Source organism: Nannobrachium achirus, assembly GCF_963921795.1.
Source record: "Nannobrachium achirus genome assembly, chromosome: 14".
NCBI classification, from domain to species: Eukaryota; Metazoa; Chordata; class Actinopteri; order Myctophiformes; family Myctophidae; genus Nannobrachium; species Nannobrachium achirus.
Window position 1 is genome coordinate 34345587 of NC_137821.1, and position 20382 is coordinate 34365968.

Genomic DNA, 20382 nt, shown 5'->3' on the forward strand with positions numbered 1-20382 from the left:
CCAGACCCCCTGTTGAAGAACCCTGGTGTACAGTATGTGGATTGTGGATGTGAAGGACAGAGAGTCTCACCCTGGATGTAGGATTTGGGAGGAGTGGCGCTGTTGTAACTGAAGTGTTCCAAGACAGCGGTGTCTCTGGAGAAGCACAGCAACACCTGAACATACACACATTTACATGTTACACCCACATACAGTATAAACAGTGTACACGCGCACACACACACACACACACACACAGTAAGCTGAATCAACAGAATTAAAATCATATTTACGTAGCATTCAAATGCTGCAGACGTTTAAAAGGGTTTGCATTCATTTTAAGGATAGAGAATGCACCACATGGCCTGACTGCCTGCCCTACACAGATTATTTGGGTCTCCCCAATCATATAGGCCAGCAACATGAAGGCTTCTAGCACGCACACACACACACTCACAAAACATATGAACAAAATGAAACATGTAATTAAGAAAATGCATCACAGATACCCCCATCAAAATACACGTACACACACACAGATGAGGACCGACAATCTGAGCCCCCCCCCACACACACACACTCCGCTAGTTACCGTTCTTAAGTTACCAAGGGCTTCTATTAAAACACTTTTTATTTGGTCACTGGCGAATGATGTGCTTGAGCTGCTTCCATTACTTTCAGGCAGGGAGTCTATTAAAACGGGGCCAGCTGGAGCCAGGATTCCAGGATGTTCGGAGACAGACAAGTGAACCGTAACAGGCTCTGAAGTGGCCATTCGCCTCGCGAAATATGAGTGGAGGTTTTTCCATTACAATCCCATCTCTGTATCTGCTGGGGGGAATGAATTTCAATTCCCTGCCCCGGCCACTTGAGCTGTATTACATTCAGCAAATTAGCCCAGAGATGAACCGACCTCGCGGACGAGACGGCCAACAATTACTATGGGGGGGAGGGGGGGGGGGGGGGGGGTGTCTGCGGAGTCCATAGGGTCTACTCTCTGATGACTGGATACTAGGCAATGTTCATCTTAAAAAGAGGCCAAAATGTAGAATTCGTTATTCAATCAATCCATCCATCCATCCATCCATCCATCCATCCATCCATCTTCAACCGCTTATCCGGAATCGAGTCGTGGGGTAACAGTTACAACAGAGATTTCCAGTCTTCCCTCTCCTGAGCAACATTATCCACTTCCTCCAGGGGGATCCCGAGGCGTTCCCAGGCCAGTGTGGAGATGTAATCCCTCCATCTGGTCCTTGCCACAGAGTCTCCACCCAGTGGGACAGCCGATGAGAACCTCCCCGGGGAGATGCTCGGGAGTCATCCGTACAAGATGCCCGAACCACCTAAACTGTCTCCTTTCCAAGCGAAGGAGTAGCGGTTCTACTCCAAGTCTCTCTCGGGTGACTGAACATCTCTAAAAGGGAGATGCCAGGCAACCGTCTGAGAAAACTCATTTTGGCCGCTTGTATCCGCAACCTTATTCTTTCGGTCATAACCCACACTTGCAGATATTTTTGTTTATATGCAAACGTATTTACTCTGTAGCACTTGAGATTTGTTTCAAATGTAAAGTGCAATATAAGTGTAATGTAATATTATTATTATTAATCTCACAAGCATGTGGTGTCTTTTGGTATCTTTAACAATGAGGTCACTTCTTTTTTACCAAAATATATATTCAAAAAATGGCCGATCTACAAGGATATTATGACTGGTAGATCTTCAGTGGATGCATTTTCACCTATTTTCACCAAATGTTCACCTATCTTACATGCCCAAGTACAGTTCTGTAACTTCAGGCTGTGTCCCAGCTGCCTTCAAGGCAGCCAGAGTATCACCACTCCTCAAAAAACCAACTCTTGACCCCTCGGACGTCAAGAACTACAGACCGGTATCCCTCCTCTCATTTCTTTCAAAAACCCTTGAACGTGTGGTCTCTAACCAGCTTTCTCTCCATCTCTCACAGAACAACCTGCTGGATCCCAACCAGTCAGGTTTTAAACCTGCCCATTCCACAGAAACGGCACTCCTAGCAGTCACAGAAGCACTCCATGCTGCCCAGGCTGCCTCCCACTCTGCAGTCCTGATTCTTCTGGATCTATCAGCGGCATTCGACACAGTGAAGCACCAGCTCCTCCTGGACACCCTTGTTGACCTAGGAATCACCGGGACGGCACTAAAGTGGTTCTCCTCCTACCTGTCAGACCGGACCTACCAGGTCTCGTGGAAAGGTTTGCTGTCATCCCCCCGAACCCTCCAAACGGGAGTCCCCCAGGGATCCGTACTTGGCCCTCTGCTTTTCTCCCTGTACACCAAATCCCTTGGTGCTGTAATCTCTGCTCACAATCTATCCTATCACTGCTATGCTGATGACACTCAACTGTTTTTGTCCTTCCCCCCTTCTGCAACCCAGGTGGAAGAACGCATTGCAGCATGTTTGGCCGACATCTCACAGTGGATGTCAGCCCACCACCTCAAGCTGAACCCAGACAAGACGGAGCTACTCTTCTTCCCAGCTAAGTCTTGCCCCATGCAAGATCTCACTATTTCCATAGATAATGCATTGGTGACTTCAGTTCCTACTGCTAGAAACCTTGGTGTGGTCCTGGACAGCCAGCTATCATTCAAGGCACACATTGCATCAGTCACCCGATCCTGTAGGTTCACACTCTACAACATCCGTAAAATCAGACCCTTCCTCACCCAGGAGGCAGCCCAGCTCCTCATTCAGACATCTGTCATATCAAAACTTGACTATTGTAACTCTCTCCTCACTGGTCTCCCGGCATGTGCACTTAAACCTCTCCAACTGATCCAAAACGCTGCGGCACGACTGGTCTTCAACCAGCCTAAGTTCTCACATGTCTCTCCCCTTCTCCGCAGCCTCCACTGGCTCCCGGTTGCGGCCCGCACTGAATACAAAACACTGATGCTGACCTTCAAAGCAGCCAAAGGTATGGCTCCTCCATACCTCCAAGACCTGATCAACGCCTACACCCCCACCCGTTCACTTAGATCAGCCAACACAGGGAGGCTGACAGAACCCTCGCTAAAAACTCCAGGGCAAAAATCCACTCGTCCGAGAAAGTTTGCCCTCCTGGCCCCCAAGTTGTGGAATAAACTCCCTGTCGCACTTAGAACAACGGACTCACTCGCTAGCTTTCGCCGTGGACTGAAGACCCACCTCTTCAGACTCCACCTAAACCATTAGCACTACAGAAAATCAATGACCATACATGAAGATAGTTAGCATTTGTTTTTAGGTTTTTTTAGAACTTTGATTTTATTGTGTTTTTTTCTAGATAGATATCCATTTGCACTTGTTATATTGCTGTTGATGTACTGACATATTATCTTGTGATGTTTTGTATCTGCTTATTGTAAGTCGCTTTGGATTAAAAGCGTCTGCTAAATGCCTAAACTGTAAACTGTAAACTAGTGGTGTGTTCTAGAATTCTTTTGAGGGCAAACTATAATCTATGATCCACGGCTATTCGTGTTGCCAGCGCATACGCCAGTGCATAATGCCTATCAGATAGACTAATTTGAAAGGTTCACAAGGGCATACTCTTTTTAAAAGAAAATCTTCACAGCATACTCTGTATACCCGCGTGACAGGTGGAACACAGCACTGAGTGCATACCTACAATAGGCATGCTCGGATTCAAGTAATTAAGCTTGTTCCAATTTCCTTCCCCTACACTAATTCTACTTTTTCCTTTTTTGCCCACCACTCCCACAAGATTAACCCCCGATTTTCGGAGTAGTTTCACAGACTAGCGTGCTATATCAGCCAATATTAACAGAGATGTGACGCTTTTGAGGCACGCCTGTGTAATCACGATAAGCCCCCGGGGGGTGACAGCATTATGGATCATCATCCCACAGTGCGAGCTAGCTCAGTTCACTTATCTACCAGTCCAACAGCAAACAAAGCTGTGGCTACTGGAGCGGCTAATAATAACAAAAGCTCAGACTGGAGACTTTTTATGTGTCTGTGCGATAATCTCTGAAGTAAAAGAAGCTGAAAATAGAACAATAGATGAGGTGGGCTGCTGCTATCAATCGGCGAGATTAGATGTTATTGCAAAGAGTTTAATCTACTTAAACAGAGAATGAAGCTAATTAACATACAGTTTTGTTCTGTCATCATATGACAACAAATCATATTAAAGGACGAGGCTGTAATGTGGATCCATCTTGAGAGGTAACTAAAGAAATTGCAAGTGTGGTTGCGCTGACGCGAATCGTGGGGGTTTGCGCCTGTCGGGACACGAGGAATCCGATGGGAGGAATACCATCGGAGGCTGTGCGACGTGCGATTCAAATTGGGTGCTGATCAGATCCTGCGATCGTGATGCATGGCGTTTTGATTTTAAGAAATTGTTCACCATTATTCTACAGGAAGTACCGTAGTGGTTTGCTTTAATTCCTCCTTCACTTTCCTGATATTGACATTTTCTTTGACCGCCATAAATGGTAAATGGTGCATTCATATAGAGCTTTCATCCAAGGCGCTTTACATAGCTTGTGCATTACATTCACCCATTCACACACACATTCATACACCGGTGGCGGAGGAAACCATGCAAGGCACCAACCTGCTCACCGGGAGCAACTAGGGGTTCAGAGTCTTGCTCAAGGACTCTTCGACGTTAACTCAGGGGGAGCTCGGATTCGGACTGGGAACCCTTCGTGCTCTAATGTCAGTTTCTCTACCCCTGAGCTATGCCGCCCCCGCAATAAACGCAACTTAAGACTGTAACATCCACATATAGTATGCAAGGATTGGAGTGGACCTGGATTCTTTGCGTTTGCGTCATACGTAATATTGTAATATCAATGCCAAACATTTGAAATATCAATATTATACTGACTGTGACTTCTTGTTGTGAATGTGTGTGTGTGCATCTCATACATAATGAAGCCTCCCCTGTTCCTCCTGAGTGCTTCTCATTGTCCGGGATGACGCTGCTGCATCTGCCATGGCGTGCTTCCCACCATCTCCCACAACGCTCCTGACATTTTGCTCTCCTTTATTTGTTTTGCAATCTTTGCATTCTCTTTGAAGGTCACCACTAAATTACTTTAAAGCATGGGTTTTTAACCGGAGGTCCATGGACCCCTGTTGCTCCGCGAAGGTATTGTAGGTGGTCCCTGGCCATGCATTCAGAAAATCCTTTTTATTTTTGAGCGGTGGTCACAACGCTCCTATACGTGGCCGTGTGTGTGGGTATGTATGTCTGTCTGCGTGTCTGTCTGTCTGTCTGTATGTAGCCTACAGTACACACACACACACACACACACACACACACACACACACACACACACACACACACACACACACACACACACACACACACACACACACACACACACACACACACACACACACACACAGTGGCGGCCTGAGTGACATGCATTTTATTATTAATATTTTGTTTAATATTGTTTTAATATTTTTTATTATATATATATACAGGTATCTACTATTACATTTTTCTTAGAGCCGCATCCCACTTCCAAGCCCATTCACGGCCCCTTTACATCGACTTCAACTCATAGCTAGCTCAGATGTCGGTAGAATGCACGGCACAGCCGTCCGCTGATTCGCCCCCCGTCGCCATGGTGACCGCCCTCCATTGGCTCATTCCCAGCTATGGGACCGGCGGATCCTATTTCAACCGAGGGGGGCGTAGCCACACACACACACACACACACACACACACACACACACACACACACACACACACACACACACACAGCCCCTAGAGAGCGCAGCCCCTCCGAGAGACTATCAGTGCAGAAGCGCGTAGAGAGAGAGAGAGAGAGAGAGAGAGAGAGAGGCACGTGTCCCTCACAGGCACAGTCAGTGCAGAAGCGCGCACACAGAGAGAGAAGCATTACTGTGCTTTTTGTGGGCAACATGGCTTGGAGCAGCTGTGCGTGTGTGCATGTGAGCACTAGGATGAGCCCGCCGAAGGCGGGCGAAATTCTAGTATATATATATATTTGTTTTGCTGTTGCGCAGCCTCCACGACCACCGCTCAGTTCACACGGGTGTGATTTTTATTTTTAAGGGGCGAAAAAAGTAATTTCCTTAATGTTACTTTATTTTCTACTCTTCTTTCTTGTTTGCATATGAATAATAATATTTTGACACAAGTAAAAAAAAAAACATTTGTAAATAGTTGATGCATTCAATGTAGCTGTATCCAACAAAAATGTTGGATAAAACAATATACCTGCTCTTAACTGGTAATAAAATGCTTTGAAAAGTGACACTATTGTGTCAGGTGGGTCTATATGATGGGCCCACCGACACAATAGTGGTGGTCCCCCGTTTACTCGCTAGTCAGGATGGTGGTCCCTGGGGCGAAATCTGTTGAAAACCCCTGCTTTAAAGCATGCACATCACCATTTCTGTGGTCTACCTTAATGTTTATTGAGTGGGACAGAGCATGAGAAGCAACGTAAAAAAGAAAAGAAAAAAGTAGCATGGGGGAATGTGGGGATGTTTCCCATATATGCCCATATATGGACATTGCAATATATGGGCACATACTTACTGATGACATCAGGGATCTCCATACATGGGAATAAAAGGGACATGGAAAATGGAGACACTAGGTTTCTGCCCGACAATAATATATAAGGAGTTTAAGCAAGCACGGTTTTCAGGACGGCTCCGCTAGGCGGAAGTAAAGCTGCTATGACGGAATCGCTGTAGCATTTTGCATCATATGATGCAGCATGATGACTCATATGATGCAAAATGCATCATCATTCATGCTGAAATACTAAAATATCTCAAAACACAGATTGAACACGAAAGAAAAACTCAGGATTGTGTTGATCTTGTCCCAAACAACAATAAAATAAGATCTGGTTGTCCCAGAGGTGAACTGGCCCTTTAAGCAAACAGCCGTCGGCGATGGGTTCCCTTCCCACCCCTTTTACTGAACTCCTTGGTTCCCATGGTGACGCAACTATAGAGAAGACATTGTAGACGCTACATGGAAAGGTAGTTTCTGCCGTAATAGGAAGGGCTGCGACGGCAAGAAGGTTTTACTATCGAGCACTGATCCATTTCTGGTTAGCGTAGCGGAATGCCGTAGCCGTCCTTGCTTAAAGTCCCTAATTTGCTACTGTATTTGACCTTCCCTGTGGACACTTTGTGAAAATGGAAGACGCTCACCTGATAGAGATAGTCTTCAAAGACAAAGTAGTAGTCGTCATTACTGGCCGTCAGCTTCACGTCCTGGGGGATGGGATAAGCATTACAAATAGCTGATCTACAAGCCAATGCAGTACAAATTACAATGCGTTGTGATATTGTAGATTGGTTATTTCAGCAAAGAGATTTGATGTAGAGGGACAAAAGGATATAACCCTGGGGGACCCCAGTCAATGAAGTATAATACCCTATTGGGTTTTAGAGGTTGACCCATTAAGAACATTGTTTTATTATATTTTGGCTATGCCGCACTATGAGCTTGTAGATCTGCTATTTTTGAAAAATCTTGAAAATTAGTGCAAAAAATCATTGAATATATTATTTTAAAGCGAACATTTTTAACTCATATCTTTGCTTCTAGGGGCACCTTTATCAACATATTTATGAGAGGCTTTGTGTCCAAATACTTCTGTGTTTTTCATGTCAAGGGGTCCTTGACATGAAAAGGTTGGAGCACCATTGGTATAGAAACATTGTTTTTTCAGAAAACTGTCAGTATATGGAAAGGAGACAAATCACCAGTTTTCTTTTTGGTTATTTCATTGTATTTAACAAAATGAGGTGTGGTGGAGTGTACCTTATAGATGAGGTTATCCACCAGCAGGTCGTGTTGAATGACCCCGGCCTTCAGTTGCTCGTAGTGCATCACATCCTGAACAGACACACACCAGCAGTCTCGTCATCAGCAACCAACAGTTCAGATCTTTAACCACAGTATAGTACACCATAGTCTGGGGGGAATATTGCTCGTAGTGCATCACATCCTGAACAGACACACACCAGCAGTCTCGCCATCAGCAACCAACAGTTCAGATCTTTAACCACAGTATCCATAGTCTGGGGGGAATATTATCCAAAATAGACGACCTAGAAGCTCACGTGAGCTTGAATCTTTGGCAAAAAGATTTGGCACAGAGCAAAGTGCCAGCTGAGGTCCAGTAGACTAGACAGTTTAAGTGGTTCATTCATTATGCTGACAGATGAGGGTGAGAAACCCAATATTATGCTTTCTTGTGCAGGTAATAATTTTCTAGTAATGTGACTGTAATACCAATAAATAAATGAAGGTTTCCGAAAAATCCCTAGCGTGCAGAAAGAACAGTTTGCCCCATTTGTTATTGTAAAAATCCATGAACCACCTCACAAACATTGTTAAATTTTAGCATTCGCTGACAGTGACGATAGCAGGAGACGACTCTCATGTTTCCGGCAGCGTGGTTAAGCTCAAAGCTGTCATAAAATAACCAGAAAAACAGCCAATGTTGGTGGAAAGGGGGAAATAAAAATGTCTTTGGTGACAGATGTTAAGGACCCTGGATATAAATGAACGACGGAAGTAGAGGAGAACCAATGGTACTGTAGACCTTCAAGATTTCAAGACCTGACACGAGGGTCTCGCAGCACAATCCAGTAACAATTGTAAAATTACTTGAAGTCGGGGGCCACTGTCTGTGACTGTGAGAACAATTTTGAACACAACAATATTATGTACATTATGGTAACTTATTAGGGCCTGCTTCATGCTGCATTCATGTGTTTTAAATGTTTGATAGGATATTGTCTGCGCCGTCCTTCATAGTGCACAGGCTTTGATTTTGATATTAAGAAAATCAGAAGTAGATATTTCAGTACGTTCTTCTGTGCACAGGTCCCTGGCATGGAAGCGTTTTTGCAAGGAAAGTATTGGAGGCAGACTGGCAATGTGAAGTGTTTACATGTTCGAAAGAATGAAAGGTTTTTGTATTTTGGTTAAGTCTGAGCACCCGGCAAATGAGAGCACGAGCTCCAATGATGTGTTTCATGAACCATTAGTTGAGAGTTAGACCATCTTTCAGCCCAAGACGCTTAGGACGAATGAAACATACAGTGCAAAATCTTTAAGTGGATGACGATGGAGAAGAGGGAAGCTGGACAAAGTCCACTCAAAACTAAAATATACAAGCTAATGGCTGCAGATAGAGATGTATTTCTCTTTGATGTAATGGACAACATCCTCTCAAAAGAAATACAGTAGCTACACATTGTGGAGATGGCATATGATGGACGAACTGTACTCAAAACTAATCTGTTGTGCTCTTTTATGTTGATGTGCCTCTGAAATGTAGCTTTTACTCAAATATTGCTTTTAAGTACTATAAGTAAGTACTTTATTTCTCCATGTTTAACAAAGAAAGAATTGGGCACATTATAACATGGTGGCTGGACAGCTATCTTCATCAAAAATGTAATACAATATATATTTTTTTAGATGGGAATCTGGAATGAGGCCACAAGAAAGCTCCCCAGGGGACAGATTTGGCCCACGGGACGCCAGTTTGAATATCACTGCTCTAAATCAGTGGTCCTCAACCTTTTCAGGCCACGACCCCCAACATAATCATATTTTAACTGGGGAACCCCCAGCCCCAGTGTTGCTGTAGTCTTGGGTCGGGCGCCCTCGACGACCCATATCTTTTCTGAGCCGGGGTCTCGCACCCACCCAAGTTCACACCTCGACAACTGTTTTAACAAAGAAACAAGCCTTTATGCATATCAATAGACCTGTATACTAGGAGATGTTGAGCGATGTTCGCGACCCCCCAAACATTGAATCACCATTGCACCACTGCCCAGCCCCCACCCTACAAGCATTAAGAGTTGAGGCATTACATTTTGTATATCACAGTTGCGAGGAGTTGTGAGCATGTACAGTAGATCGTTTATTTTCACAATTTCTGCCTCTAATATTTGACAATGGCCAATCTTTAATTTGTCATTTCAGAGGTATTAAAAAGTCCTTAAAGTGTCACTTTAGAAATGTGCTATAGCACATTTCTACACTTAAACTTTGTGTTGGTTTGTTTACTGTTAGGGTTAGAGTGAGAAAACAGTGTTGCACATTAAGCCAATCATCTGGGGACCCCCAAACATAATTTGGGGACCCCCCCTTGGGGGTACCGACCCACAGGTTGAGAACCACTGCTCTAAACTATCAATGGGAGATATTTAAAAAGATAACTTGTTATCTGTATCTAACAGGGGATGTGAGGTTCCTGGAAGTGAAGTTCACTGTGAGAACAAAATGTTCATTTTAAAGGTGCTTAAAGTCAGTGGTTCCCCAACCTTTTTGCCTGTGACCCAAAAGAGAGATTAGACATTTGCCCGGGTCCCAAACTGGTGAAAATGTCGCTTCTCGTCGCGTTGCAAGCTTGTCGATCGGCTATTTTCACTGCTTCTTTAAACATTTGTTTTCTTATTATAAACTAAGTAAACTAACTGAAACGGTTCTACCTATACTCACCATTTCCCTTAATAGATTGAAAAAATTATTGTTCTCCACATGAATCTCTTTTCTAAATAGATGATAAAATGATAACCGAAAATGATAAAAAAATAATAATGAAATGTTCACGCCGTCTGTGAAGCCTCATTGATTAACTGTGTCCATGGACATGACGATGAATGCAGCCAAACAATTATGGTTTCCACATGAAATAAATATAGTCTACTTTTTCTAATAACTACACTGCGTAACTAATAAATGTTCAGACACGCATTTGTCACAATGTTATTTTAAAAAGGACCACAATTGGAAATGTCTTGTGTTCATCATTTTGCCTAGTGTATGCATGCGTTTTTTTCACATGCTAATATGTCAATAAAGAAGTAACATCAAAACATTAGCGATGCTATGTATGTATATATGCAATTCAGAGATATTGTCGCAACTAATTTGGTGGGGGATGTGTGGATTTGGTATACAAGTTATTATAAGTCAATAGTCTGGAAACATAATATTTTTTTATACTCTTTTTCTTTTTTCTTATCATTTCCATACGTATCCAGACCTGGACTCAAACCTAATTCCATAGTTTTCCATGCTTTCCCTATTTGTGTAGGCATTTGTCTGACAACAGATCAGATAATGTTAGGTCATTTTATCATTAGCATTGATCCAGGGGTTAGACGAAGCCATTCAAACCACCGCACCAAAGTATGCGAAACTGGTCAGGTCTACAAAGACAATATAATTGCGGTGGATTTCATGGTTTCATGGTGCATCAGTAGAGATCAAGTAGATGTGAAAGTGCATTGTATTACATTTTAATGTGCAAAATGTGCCATAAAAACTAACTTTGACGTTGAACAGATTCAGGTATTTAATGTGAAGAATTTGCTATAAAAACTACGTTTGACATTTAACAGATTCAGGTATTTAACAAACCACCAGTTGTGCAATGACTTCAAACTAAAGCAGTGCACACAAACAGAAAGCACTGACGCTTGCCGACTTTCTGTTCAATGTGTTGGTGTTGGTCTGAGATCCTGCAAACATTCTCCAGACCACAGCCAGGTCCCTGTGGCTCTCCCCCAGAGATCCATCTCCCCACGGCATGCATTGTTTTACCCGTGGTGGACGGTACATTTATTTAAGTCACCCATTTATGCTTTAACCAGTGAAAAATAGCAGATATACAAGCTCACAGCTTGTAGATCTGCTATTTTTGAAAAAGTCGTGAAAATGTGTGCAAATCTTTGAATATATGTATTTTCAAAGCGAACGTTTGTAACTCAGATTTTGCTTCTGGGTGGTCCCTGGAACTAAATATTTTGAGATGGGGGTCCGTGGCCAAATAAATATCATTTTGGGGGTCCTTCACATGAAAAGGTTTGAGAACCACTGACATAGTAGTCTCTCGAGAACAGACTAACTGAGCTCCAGTTAAGTGAAAAGGACCTTTTCTTCGACGATGGCTGGCCAGATTGCTGACATAGAAACATAGGTTTTTCAAAAAGAATTAGAAGGATTCAAAAGACACTTCGGGTCAAAATTCTAATTTTCACGACTTTTTCAAAAATAGCAGATCTACAAGCTCGCAGCGCGGCACTCGGTGCCGCAGCTTGTATCTGCTATTTTTTTGAGCGGTGGTCACACCGTCTCCTATACGTGGCCGTGTGTGTATGCGTCCGTCCGGCCGTCCGGCCGTCCGTCCGTGTATGTAGCCTCAAGCCTGCAGTACCTTTTCTGACCACACATGTTAAGGGAGGGGGGCTGTTGTTCTCACACACACACACACACACACACACACACACACACACACACACACACACACACACACACACACACACACACACACACACACACACACACACACACACACACACACACACACACACACACACACACACACACACACAGGGGAGAAGGGTGGGTCAGCATGTGTGGTCAAGTATTATTATTATTATTATTATTATTAACAAACTGAATGTTTTAGGGTCAAATAAATTAGAGTGTGTGAAGAAACTACAGCATTGTAAAGCACACTAACCCCGCTGCACCCACCCAGTAGTGCTGTTGCACAGCCTCCAAGACCACCGCTCAGTTCACACGGGTGTGATTTTATATTTAAAGCATAAAATATTGCGTCAGATTGTGTTCAGGCCTAAATGGGTTAAGTCCTGTAGTCATGTCAATTCTGTTGAGTATCTGTACTTTACATGAGTATTTGTATGTTTTTTATACTTTCACTCCACTGCATGTACTTTAGACTCCACTACATTTCTAGTGAGGGAAAAAGTACATTGTGAATTTACCACTTAAGTCCTATTTCATATATAGTGAAAATGGAAGATTGTTTTTGATTAGTAAAAAAAAAACTATAAAAATCTGGAAAATCTTTTAATTTCTTTCGAAAATAACTACATTTCAATACAGCAATGTGCCGATATCAAAATATAAAATGTACTTTGTAATATGTACTTTTGAAGTCTGGAGCTCTCTGCTGGAACTGTTGCACCTGCGATCTGACCCCAAATAAGTGGAGGCAGATGGATGATGGATGGAAGTATTTTTAAAAGCATGTACTTTTGAATACTATATTTCTTTAACACGTTGCAAGCCGCGGCAGAACCCTCTGAACAGAGGTAGCGCCGAAGAAATAAGCCATTTATTTACAAACATGTTTTAAAAAAACAAAGCCCACATGATAACAACACGTAATGGAGTGCTCGATACAGCGTACATATTCATCCTGCAGAGGTCGGCGATCTTACTTTGGCGAGGCGGAGGGGAGATCAATTCCATTCGTTTACGTGCGGCGAAGCAGGGAAAGGAGCGATAGAGAAGCGGCGCCCGAACGTGATTGAAACCGCGATCCACGAACAGAGACAAAGAGTAGCCATCTTGTGTGTCTTTCTTGTTGAGTTTCAACACTGGGGAGAGTTCATGGCCACTCCTGGCCAGCCATCCATCCAGAATGTGAGTCAACGGCGTGGCCTGCTGGATATTACGAGTATCACACCCAGCACCAGAAAATCACTGTGAGAGCATATTAACCGTTTCAGATAGCTCCAAAAAGACACAGAGAAGAATTTCCGATGTTTTTTTTAAAAATTATTATCATTTATATCAAAAGTCCGGGAATAGACGTGTGGCTGATGGGACCCAGTAGGAAGTCCGAGGGAGTACGACCAGGCTTAGAAGGTGTTAAGCAAGTACTCCTAAACTTCAACTCAAGTAAAAATATGGCAGAGTAACAGGGTTGAGTACGTTTGGCCACCACTGTGTTGTTATCAGGACAGCTGGGATATTAAGCCCCTTTTCGACTGCAGCTTTAGCACCACACCACACCACACTACACCACACTGCACCACATAAAATATCTACATTTTCCATTACACAAAAGTACCCCTATCGGAAAGAAACAAATTGACCCTTTTAACTGTGATATACATTTCTATTACAACTATCCTAAATTATAATACACTATAATGGATTATAACTGTGATTATAATACACTATAAAGTATTAACTCATTTAATGCCACCCTTTCACCACTAGAGGGGGACAATCCCATAGAGATATGCTGGTATATGCAGAAGCCCTGCAGCCATGACTTGCCTAAACACTTTCCTTTGTGCATGTACAGGAAGAGGATGAAGTTAGCTTGAAGTTAGCTATTGGCTACCAAGCATTTTAAAAGCCTTATTTTCGTCAACTTAGCCATGATTAAACCTTGCACACCTCATGCATGGGAAAAAAACAGAGAAGAATGAGCTCTAAAAAATCCAATGCAATCCTGGATTGCATTGTTGTGGGTTTGTGCAGTTTGTTCACAGCTTTCAAACAAAAAAATCCGATTGGAAATCCGTTCAGGCATTCTTGAGATAATAGCCATTATGTTTTACACTGTTGTGAGCTTGGAGGTCTGCTACCTGAGTTGTATGGGGGTTGTATGGGGGTTAAACATGCAAAATCGCGATTGAAATCATGTTCACTAGTTTTGATGGGGTCCAAAAAAAAAAATTCAAAAAAAAATTTTCATTTTTTTTTTTTTTTTTTTTTGAATCACGTGTATATACGTGATTGGCACTGTGGGATGCGCTAATATATCACGTGTATACGCGTGATTGGCACAGAATGAGTTAATGTATTACTATGATAATTATAATACACTATAATAGATTATAATAGTGGTTATAACACAATAGAATCTATTATTATCATGTATTACAACTATATCCTGGTGGTCTAAATGAAAAGTCAGTGAGTGATCAGTCATTATTAAGTGTTTGGCCCTGTTTGGCCTAGCTCAGACCTACTCTAGATTGGATAGTTTTTAGTACCACGTTTAGTACCACTGTCTTTCACCCCACTCTACCCAGGTCCTTGTAGTGGAAAGCCTGTCACAAGTGGGCGGTGTGGTGTGGTGTGGTGTGGTGTTGGGCCAGTGGAAAAGGGGCTTTAGTGTACTGTAGGGACTGGGGGTGTTCTCAACATTTATTGCCACACAGGGAGCAAGCCATTCTGTTTGAGCTAACTGATGCTAAATCACCAGCGTTTGATTACGTTGGCATTGGAGCAGCCAGGACACAGTGCATCAGTGTGGTGTAAACAACAGTAGGGCCCACTGGGATATGTCTGCCTGTGGGACCTGTCGCTCTGATCTGTGGTCAGTTGTTCCACCTCAGAAACATGCACGGGGGCAGGGGCGTCACAAGGGGTAGGAAAGTGGGACTGAGTTACTGGGGCCCTAATAACTTCATCTATTGAAAAATAGCAGATATACAAGCTCACAGCGCGGCACCGAGTGCCGCGCTGCGAGCTTGTAGATCTGCTATTTTTGAAAAGTTGTGAAAATGTGTGAAAATCTTTGAATATGTGTATTTTTTAAGCGAACATTTCTAACTCAAATTTTGCTTCTGGGGGGTCCCTGGAACTAAATATTTTGAGATCGGGGTCCATGGCCAAATACATATCATCTGTGGGGGTCCTTGACATAGGTTTCTTGCACACATTTTCACAACTTTTCAAAAATAGCAGATCTACAAGCTCGCAGCGCGGCACTTGGTGCCGCGCTGTGAGCTTGTATATCTGCTATTTTTCAATAGTTAACATTCATGGGGGGCCCGCAGTGAATCCTTGTACCCAGGGCCCAGAATTTGGTGTGACGCCCCTGCACAGGGGTCTAGTGGTTTCCTCTGCACGCAGAAGCTCAATGCAAGTGTAATCCCAAAACAATATATTGGATGCAAGTTCACTGCTTGAATGACTGTCAAAAAATAGTAATACTGGGGGCGCCCGGTGGCCTACTGGTCTAAGCGCATACCATATAGGCATTGATGCCAGGCGGCGTCGCCGGTTCGATTCCCGATCCGGACGACCTTTGCTGCATGTCTCTCCCCATCTCTACCCTGTTTCCTGTCGGTCTACTGTACTATCCAATAAAGGCATAAAAGCCCAAAAACAAATCTTAAAAAAAAAAAATACTAATAGTATGAATCTTTTTATTCATTGGTGGAAAAGTAAGAACATATCCATCTACTGATTAGACACAGTAGATGGACACTACTGTGTGTGTCTGTCTCTCTGTCTGTCTCTGTGTCACGGACATAACTTAGGTGCCGCCCAGCGACGGAACGGTCTAAAACCGTGTGTCCCATATGATCCGGGGGTGTGCAGTGCCCAGTGGCAATTCGATCGGATACGGACCAACGGTACGAAGCTTGTCAGGCTATTTTTGTCAAAGAGATCTGGCGTAAGGGTAAACAAGTGTCAGTGTCAGTGGCCTTGTGGCTGGAGTGTCCGCCCTGAGACTGGGAGGTCAGGGTTCAATCACAAAATTATTAAGTCCCTGAGACATATTAGCATCAAGTCCAGGGATGTACTTGTACATCAAGGAACAGGAGATGGGCTCCTGAACTATGGGCTACGTGGCTCGGGAACAGCTGGTTCACAAGACTACTTACTTACCGTAATTGCTGGACTATAAGCCGCACCTGAATATAAGCCGCACCAGCTAAATTTAGAAACAAATAACAAATGTTTACATATATAAGCCGCACCTGACTATAAGCCGCAGGTGTCCCTCCTGCTTCCCGCTAGAGCGCCCCTGGTTGCCATTAGCTGTATACATTTATATATAAATCCTTTTTAAAGACCATTGTAATACGAACTAACAGCCGGGTTAGCTTTAAAATCGCTATATAAGCCGCACCGTTGTATAAGCCGCAGGGTTCAAAACATGGGAAAAAAGCCGCGGCTTATAGTCCGGCAATTACGGGTACTAAGAAACGCCCAAAAGATACTAAATATGGAAACAGCTCTCCGAATGCTAGAGTATGTATCAATAGCGAGCAGAATGTACTGTATCACATACCAACACAGCCTGTTGTGTCGCACCATTAAGCATCTCTATGGACTTGAATGCCCAGCAGGCCCTCAACAGCCTAATCATGATGAGGAAATGGGATCAGTTGAAAAGTTCAGCTCGTACTCAACGATGGAAGGCTGAGAATAGCTTCATCCGTGCACGCCTGGCCACTTTATAACAATCACTGACAGCGGGCAAACACGTACGCGTGCAATGCACCTACCTGGGGCTGGTTGGTGGAGTTGAGGATGAGGGCCCACAGATCTGCCCTGAGCCCTGTGGGACAGCCCTGCCTGCTGTACTGCTGTGCTGCAGCACAGTCCAGCGCAGACAACACTGGTGAGGGAGGGAGACAGAAACAAGTTCAGGGTTCCCACGGTCATGAAATTCCTGGAAATATTTTGAAATTAGAAAAATATTTTTCCAGTACTGGAAAAGTTTTGGAATTGATCAAGGGTCCTGGAAGGTCCTGGAAAAAATGGCTATGCATTGTCTTTGGTTATTGATTGTGTTAATACCTCTGAAATAACAAATTAAACATTGGCCAAATTGCCAAATATTAGAGGCAGAAATTGTGAAAATAACAGATCTACAAGCTTGTGAGCTTGTAGATCTGCTATTTTCACAATAGAACCGTGTTGTACAAAATTCCTCAACTCTTAGTGCTCGTCAGGGTGCCGTTCAAATATGATTATTTCGGGGGTCACGGCCTGAAAAGGTTGAGAACCACTGGCATACACTACCTGTCTTTGGGCATTGCTCATAGGAGTAAGCGGCTCGTTATTGAGCTGAATTATTGTTATATAGTCCTGGAAATCGGGTTAAATATTCTGGAAAAGTTTTGGAAAAGTTTTGGAAATTAAGTGTGTAAAGATATGTGGGAACCCTGCAAGTTACTGACAGGAGAGGCAACAACGACCATCAACCATACTACGCTGTGAAAACGGCTATTTTGACACACGCAAAGAACATAACACTGCAACACATTTTAGCAGGATGTAAAGCGAGTGCAGGCCGTGGCCTTTCAGAACAGATTGGGATTCACTTAAGGATGGGAAGATAATCGTTATTATCGCGATAAAAAACAACACTCACAATAATCGTATCGTGGGGGCGCCCGCTGGCCTGGTGGTCAAGGCGCATACCACATACTAGGCTATGATGCCCATCTCTCTCCCCATTTCCTGTCAGCCTACTGTCCTATCAAATAAAGGCATAAAAAGCCCAAAAACAAATCTTAAAAAAAAATAATAATAATCGTATCGTGGAGATTTAAATTTATCGTAATTATCCTCCGTCATGCACTGGGATCAATTCACCTTTTACTGTATTTGCCGGGCTGCATATTATCCGGTACCATTTAAACCCACTATAATTGGTAAAACTAAAACCAAATCTCTTTGCCAAAAAAATAGTCGATAAGCTAACAACGCGTGAGCTTGTAGATCTGCAATTTTTTTGGCAAATGTTCCGCCCCAGGAAAATGGATGTTGGGGATATTTTGATTATCGTGATAATATCGTAAATCGCAATTTCTTTGGTAACAATAATCGTGACATGAAATGTTCATATCGTCCCATCCCTACACTGCCTTGCCCGAGGAAAATACTTAAAGGGGTACTCCACCACTTTTCAACCTATGTTCATATAATTGGTCCTCACTCAAAAATAGCTTTTTTCTTTTTTTTCTCAGAGGAGGGCTGTGGGTAGTCTTGTGACATCATCGATTGCCAATCCAGCTTATAGAAACTGCAGGCTTTCTATTCCTGAAAAGTTGCAATTTTAAAGTGGAAGCCATTGTTCTCGCGATAATAAAAATCTAAATATTTTTTTCAAAGATATTGATTAATTTTTTTGGGGGGAAAATGATGATGTCACAAGACGATGGATTCTGAACTTCCCACTGCTCTCTGCAGTAGATTAGAGTTTATCATGATTGATTATGTATGACGTTATAGAGTAGATCATGTATTCATTGATTATATTAATATCTAGGTCTGTACAGTATGATGATACTAACACTTGATAGTTAGGAGTCGAGAGGTCTTCAGAAGGCCTCAGTAACTATTGTTTTGATAAAGCCTATCTTGTTATGGTACAGCTTGTTCCAGAGGCCTTGAAGCCACAGTATAACTCTAGTGTTTGACCATTCTTCTGGGCAGAACTCTTTTACCACTGCCCAGAGTGTTAATTGTATTTCTGTCCATGATATCATGTTATATATAAACTTGACCACACACCACCTAATATAATTGTCTTGTCTCCTCATTCTCTCATGATTATTGATTGATCTGAATTCCACCAGGAGACTTGGACTGAGTAGGAAAAAAATTTGATATTTTATCATGAACATTAGTGAGGAGTGAGGACCTATTATATGAAGACAGGTTGAAAAGTGGTGAACTACTCCTTTAAGCACAGAAATGGTTCTGGCGACGCCTGCAAACAGAAGTCATCACATAAGCCCCCAAAGCCACTCACAGTTCTGGACACAGACCCAGAACCCAAACACGCACGGCCCTTGACTCGAGGTGTTAGTCAGCCATAACACGGAACACCCTTCAATTTTTTCATTTAATTTATTTCTGTGAGCATTCGTCTCTCTTGGTCACCACTCGATGCTCAGACGGCCGTATGCGCCTTGGCCCCTGGCAAACACACGCCAGCCAAGGACTGGGACCCAGCTAACACAGGCAATTAAGCGTGTGTGTTTATCTGAAAGGGTGGTTGTGTGCTTAAGAGTCCCGCAGATCGAAAGGCTGATTGGGGTTTAGAAGAGGTCAGTGTTTATGTTGGATTCGTGGCACAGTGATGAGTGTGGAGTTAAAGTGCCCCTCTCAGCCTGTTAGGACAGACGGCAGGGGACGACGCCACTTGAGAGGGCGAAGGAGACGATTAATTATGGCAGGAGATGACATCAGGGGTATATGTAAGGGAGAGGGAGAGGGGGAAAGACCGAGCTAAAGTTGAGATAGAGGGAGAGAAGGAAAGAATCACTCAGACACAGTGTTGCCAACTCCCCAGTAACGGAAGTAGCTAGTGGCTCTCCCAGAAGTAGCTAGAAGTCGCTAGGGGTGAGCCAGATTTGTCTCTAGAAGCTTTTCACAAATTAAGTCTCTAGTGGGGTCTGGAAAGTAGCTAAATCTAGCGACAAATCCTCTAGGTTGGCAACACTGCTCAGACATAACTGCTTTTATGTATTTGCGGCAAGTAAATGTATATGAAATTTGTAGTTGACACTAACACTATTTCCGAATATTATAATAATCTTTTCACTTTCTGTTTGTATATGTAAAAGAAAAAAGAAAAAACATAAATAAGCACTTAGGTAGATTTAATTTATGAAGCACTTCTTTTTTTTTTACACCTGATGCTGACCTAAATTGTGCTGTACAAAATGTTATAACACAAATAAACATGGGGTATGGACGTCAATAAACCCTTTTGTAAATCCCGCCCCATTCTGCCCTGTTACTATGATGGGACATTAACCCTGGGCAGATTGTTTTTATAGTGGAAGTGGATGGGATT

The 20382-nt window shown here is 43.1% G+C and overlaps 1 protein-coding gene across 1 annotated transcript in view; it reads right to left on the reverse strand.

The window, feature by feature from the left end:
- The window catches only part of tbc1d19 (TBC1 domain family, member 19), a gene marked incomplete at its 5' end in the record, with an annotated part of 48170 nt that overhangs the window by 12255 nt on the left and 15533 nt on the right, over window positions 1–20382 (reverse strand). The window contains 4 exons of the mRNA XM_080741743.1: window positions 71–155; window positions 7181–7243; window positions 7797–7871; window positions 17075–17187. Of these exons, the coding sequence (XP_080597869.1) occupies window positions 71–155; window positions 7181–7243; window positions 7797–7871; window positions 17075–17187 (336 nt within the window). The remainder of the gene's footprint in view (window positions 1–70; window positions 156–7180; window positions 7244–7796; window positions 7872–17074; window positions 17188–20382) is intronic.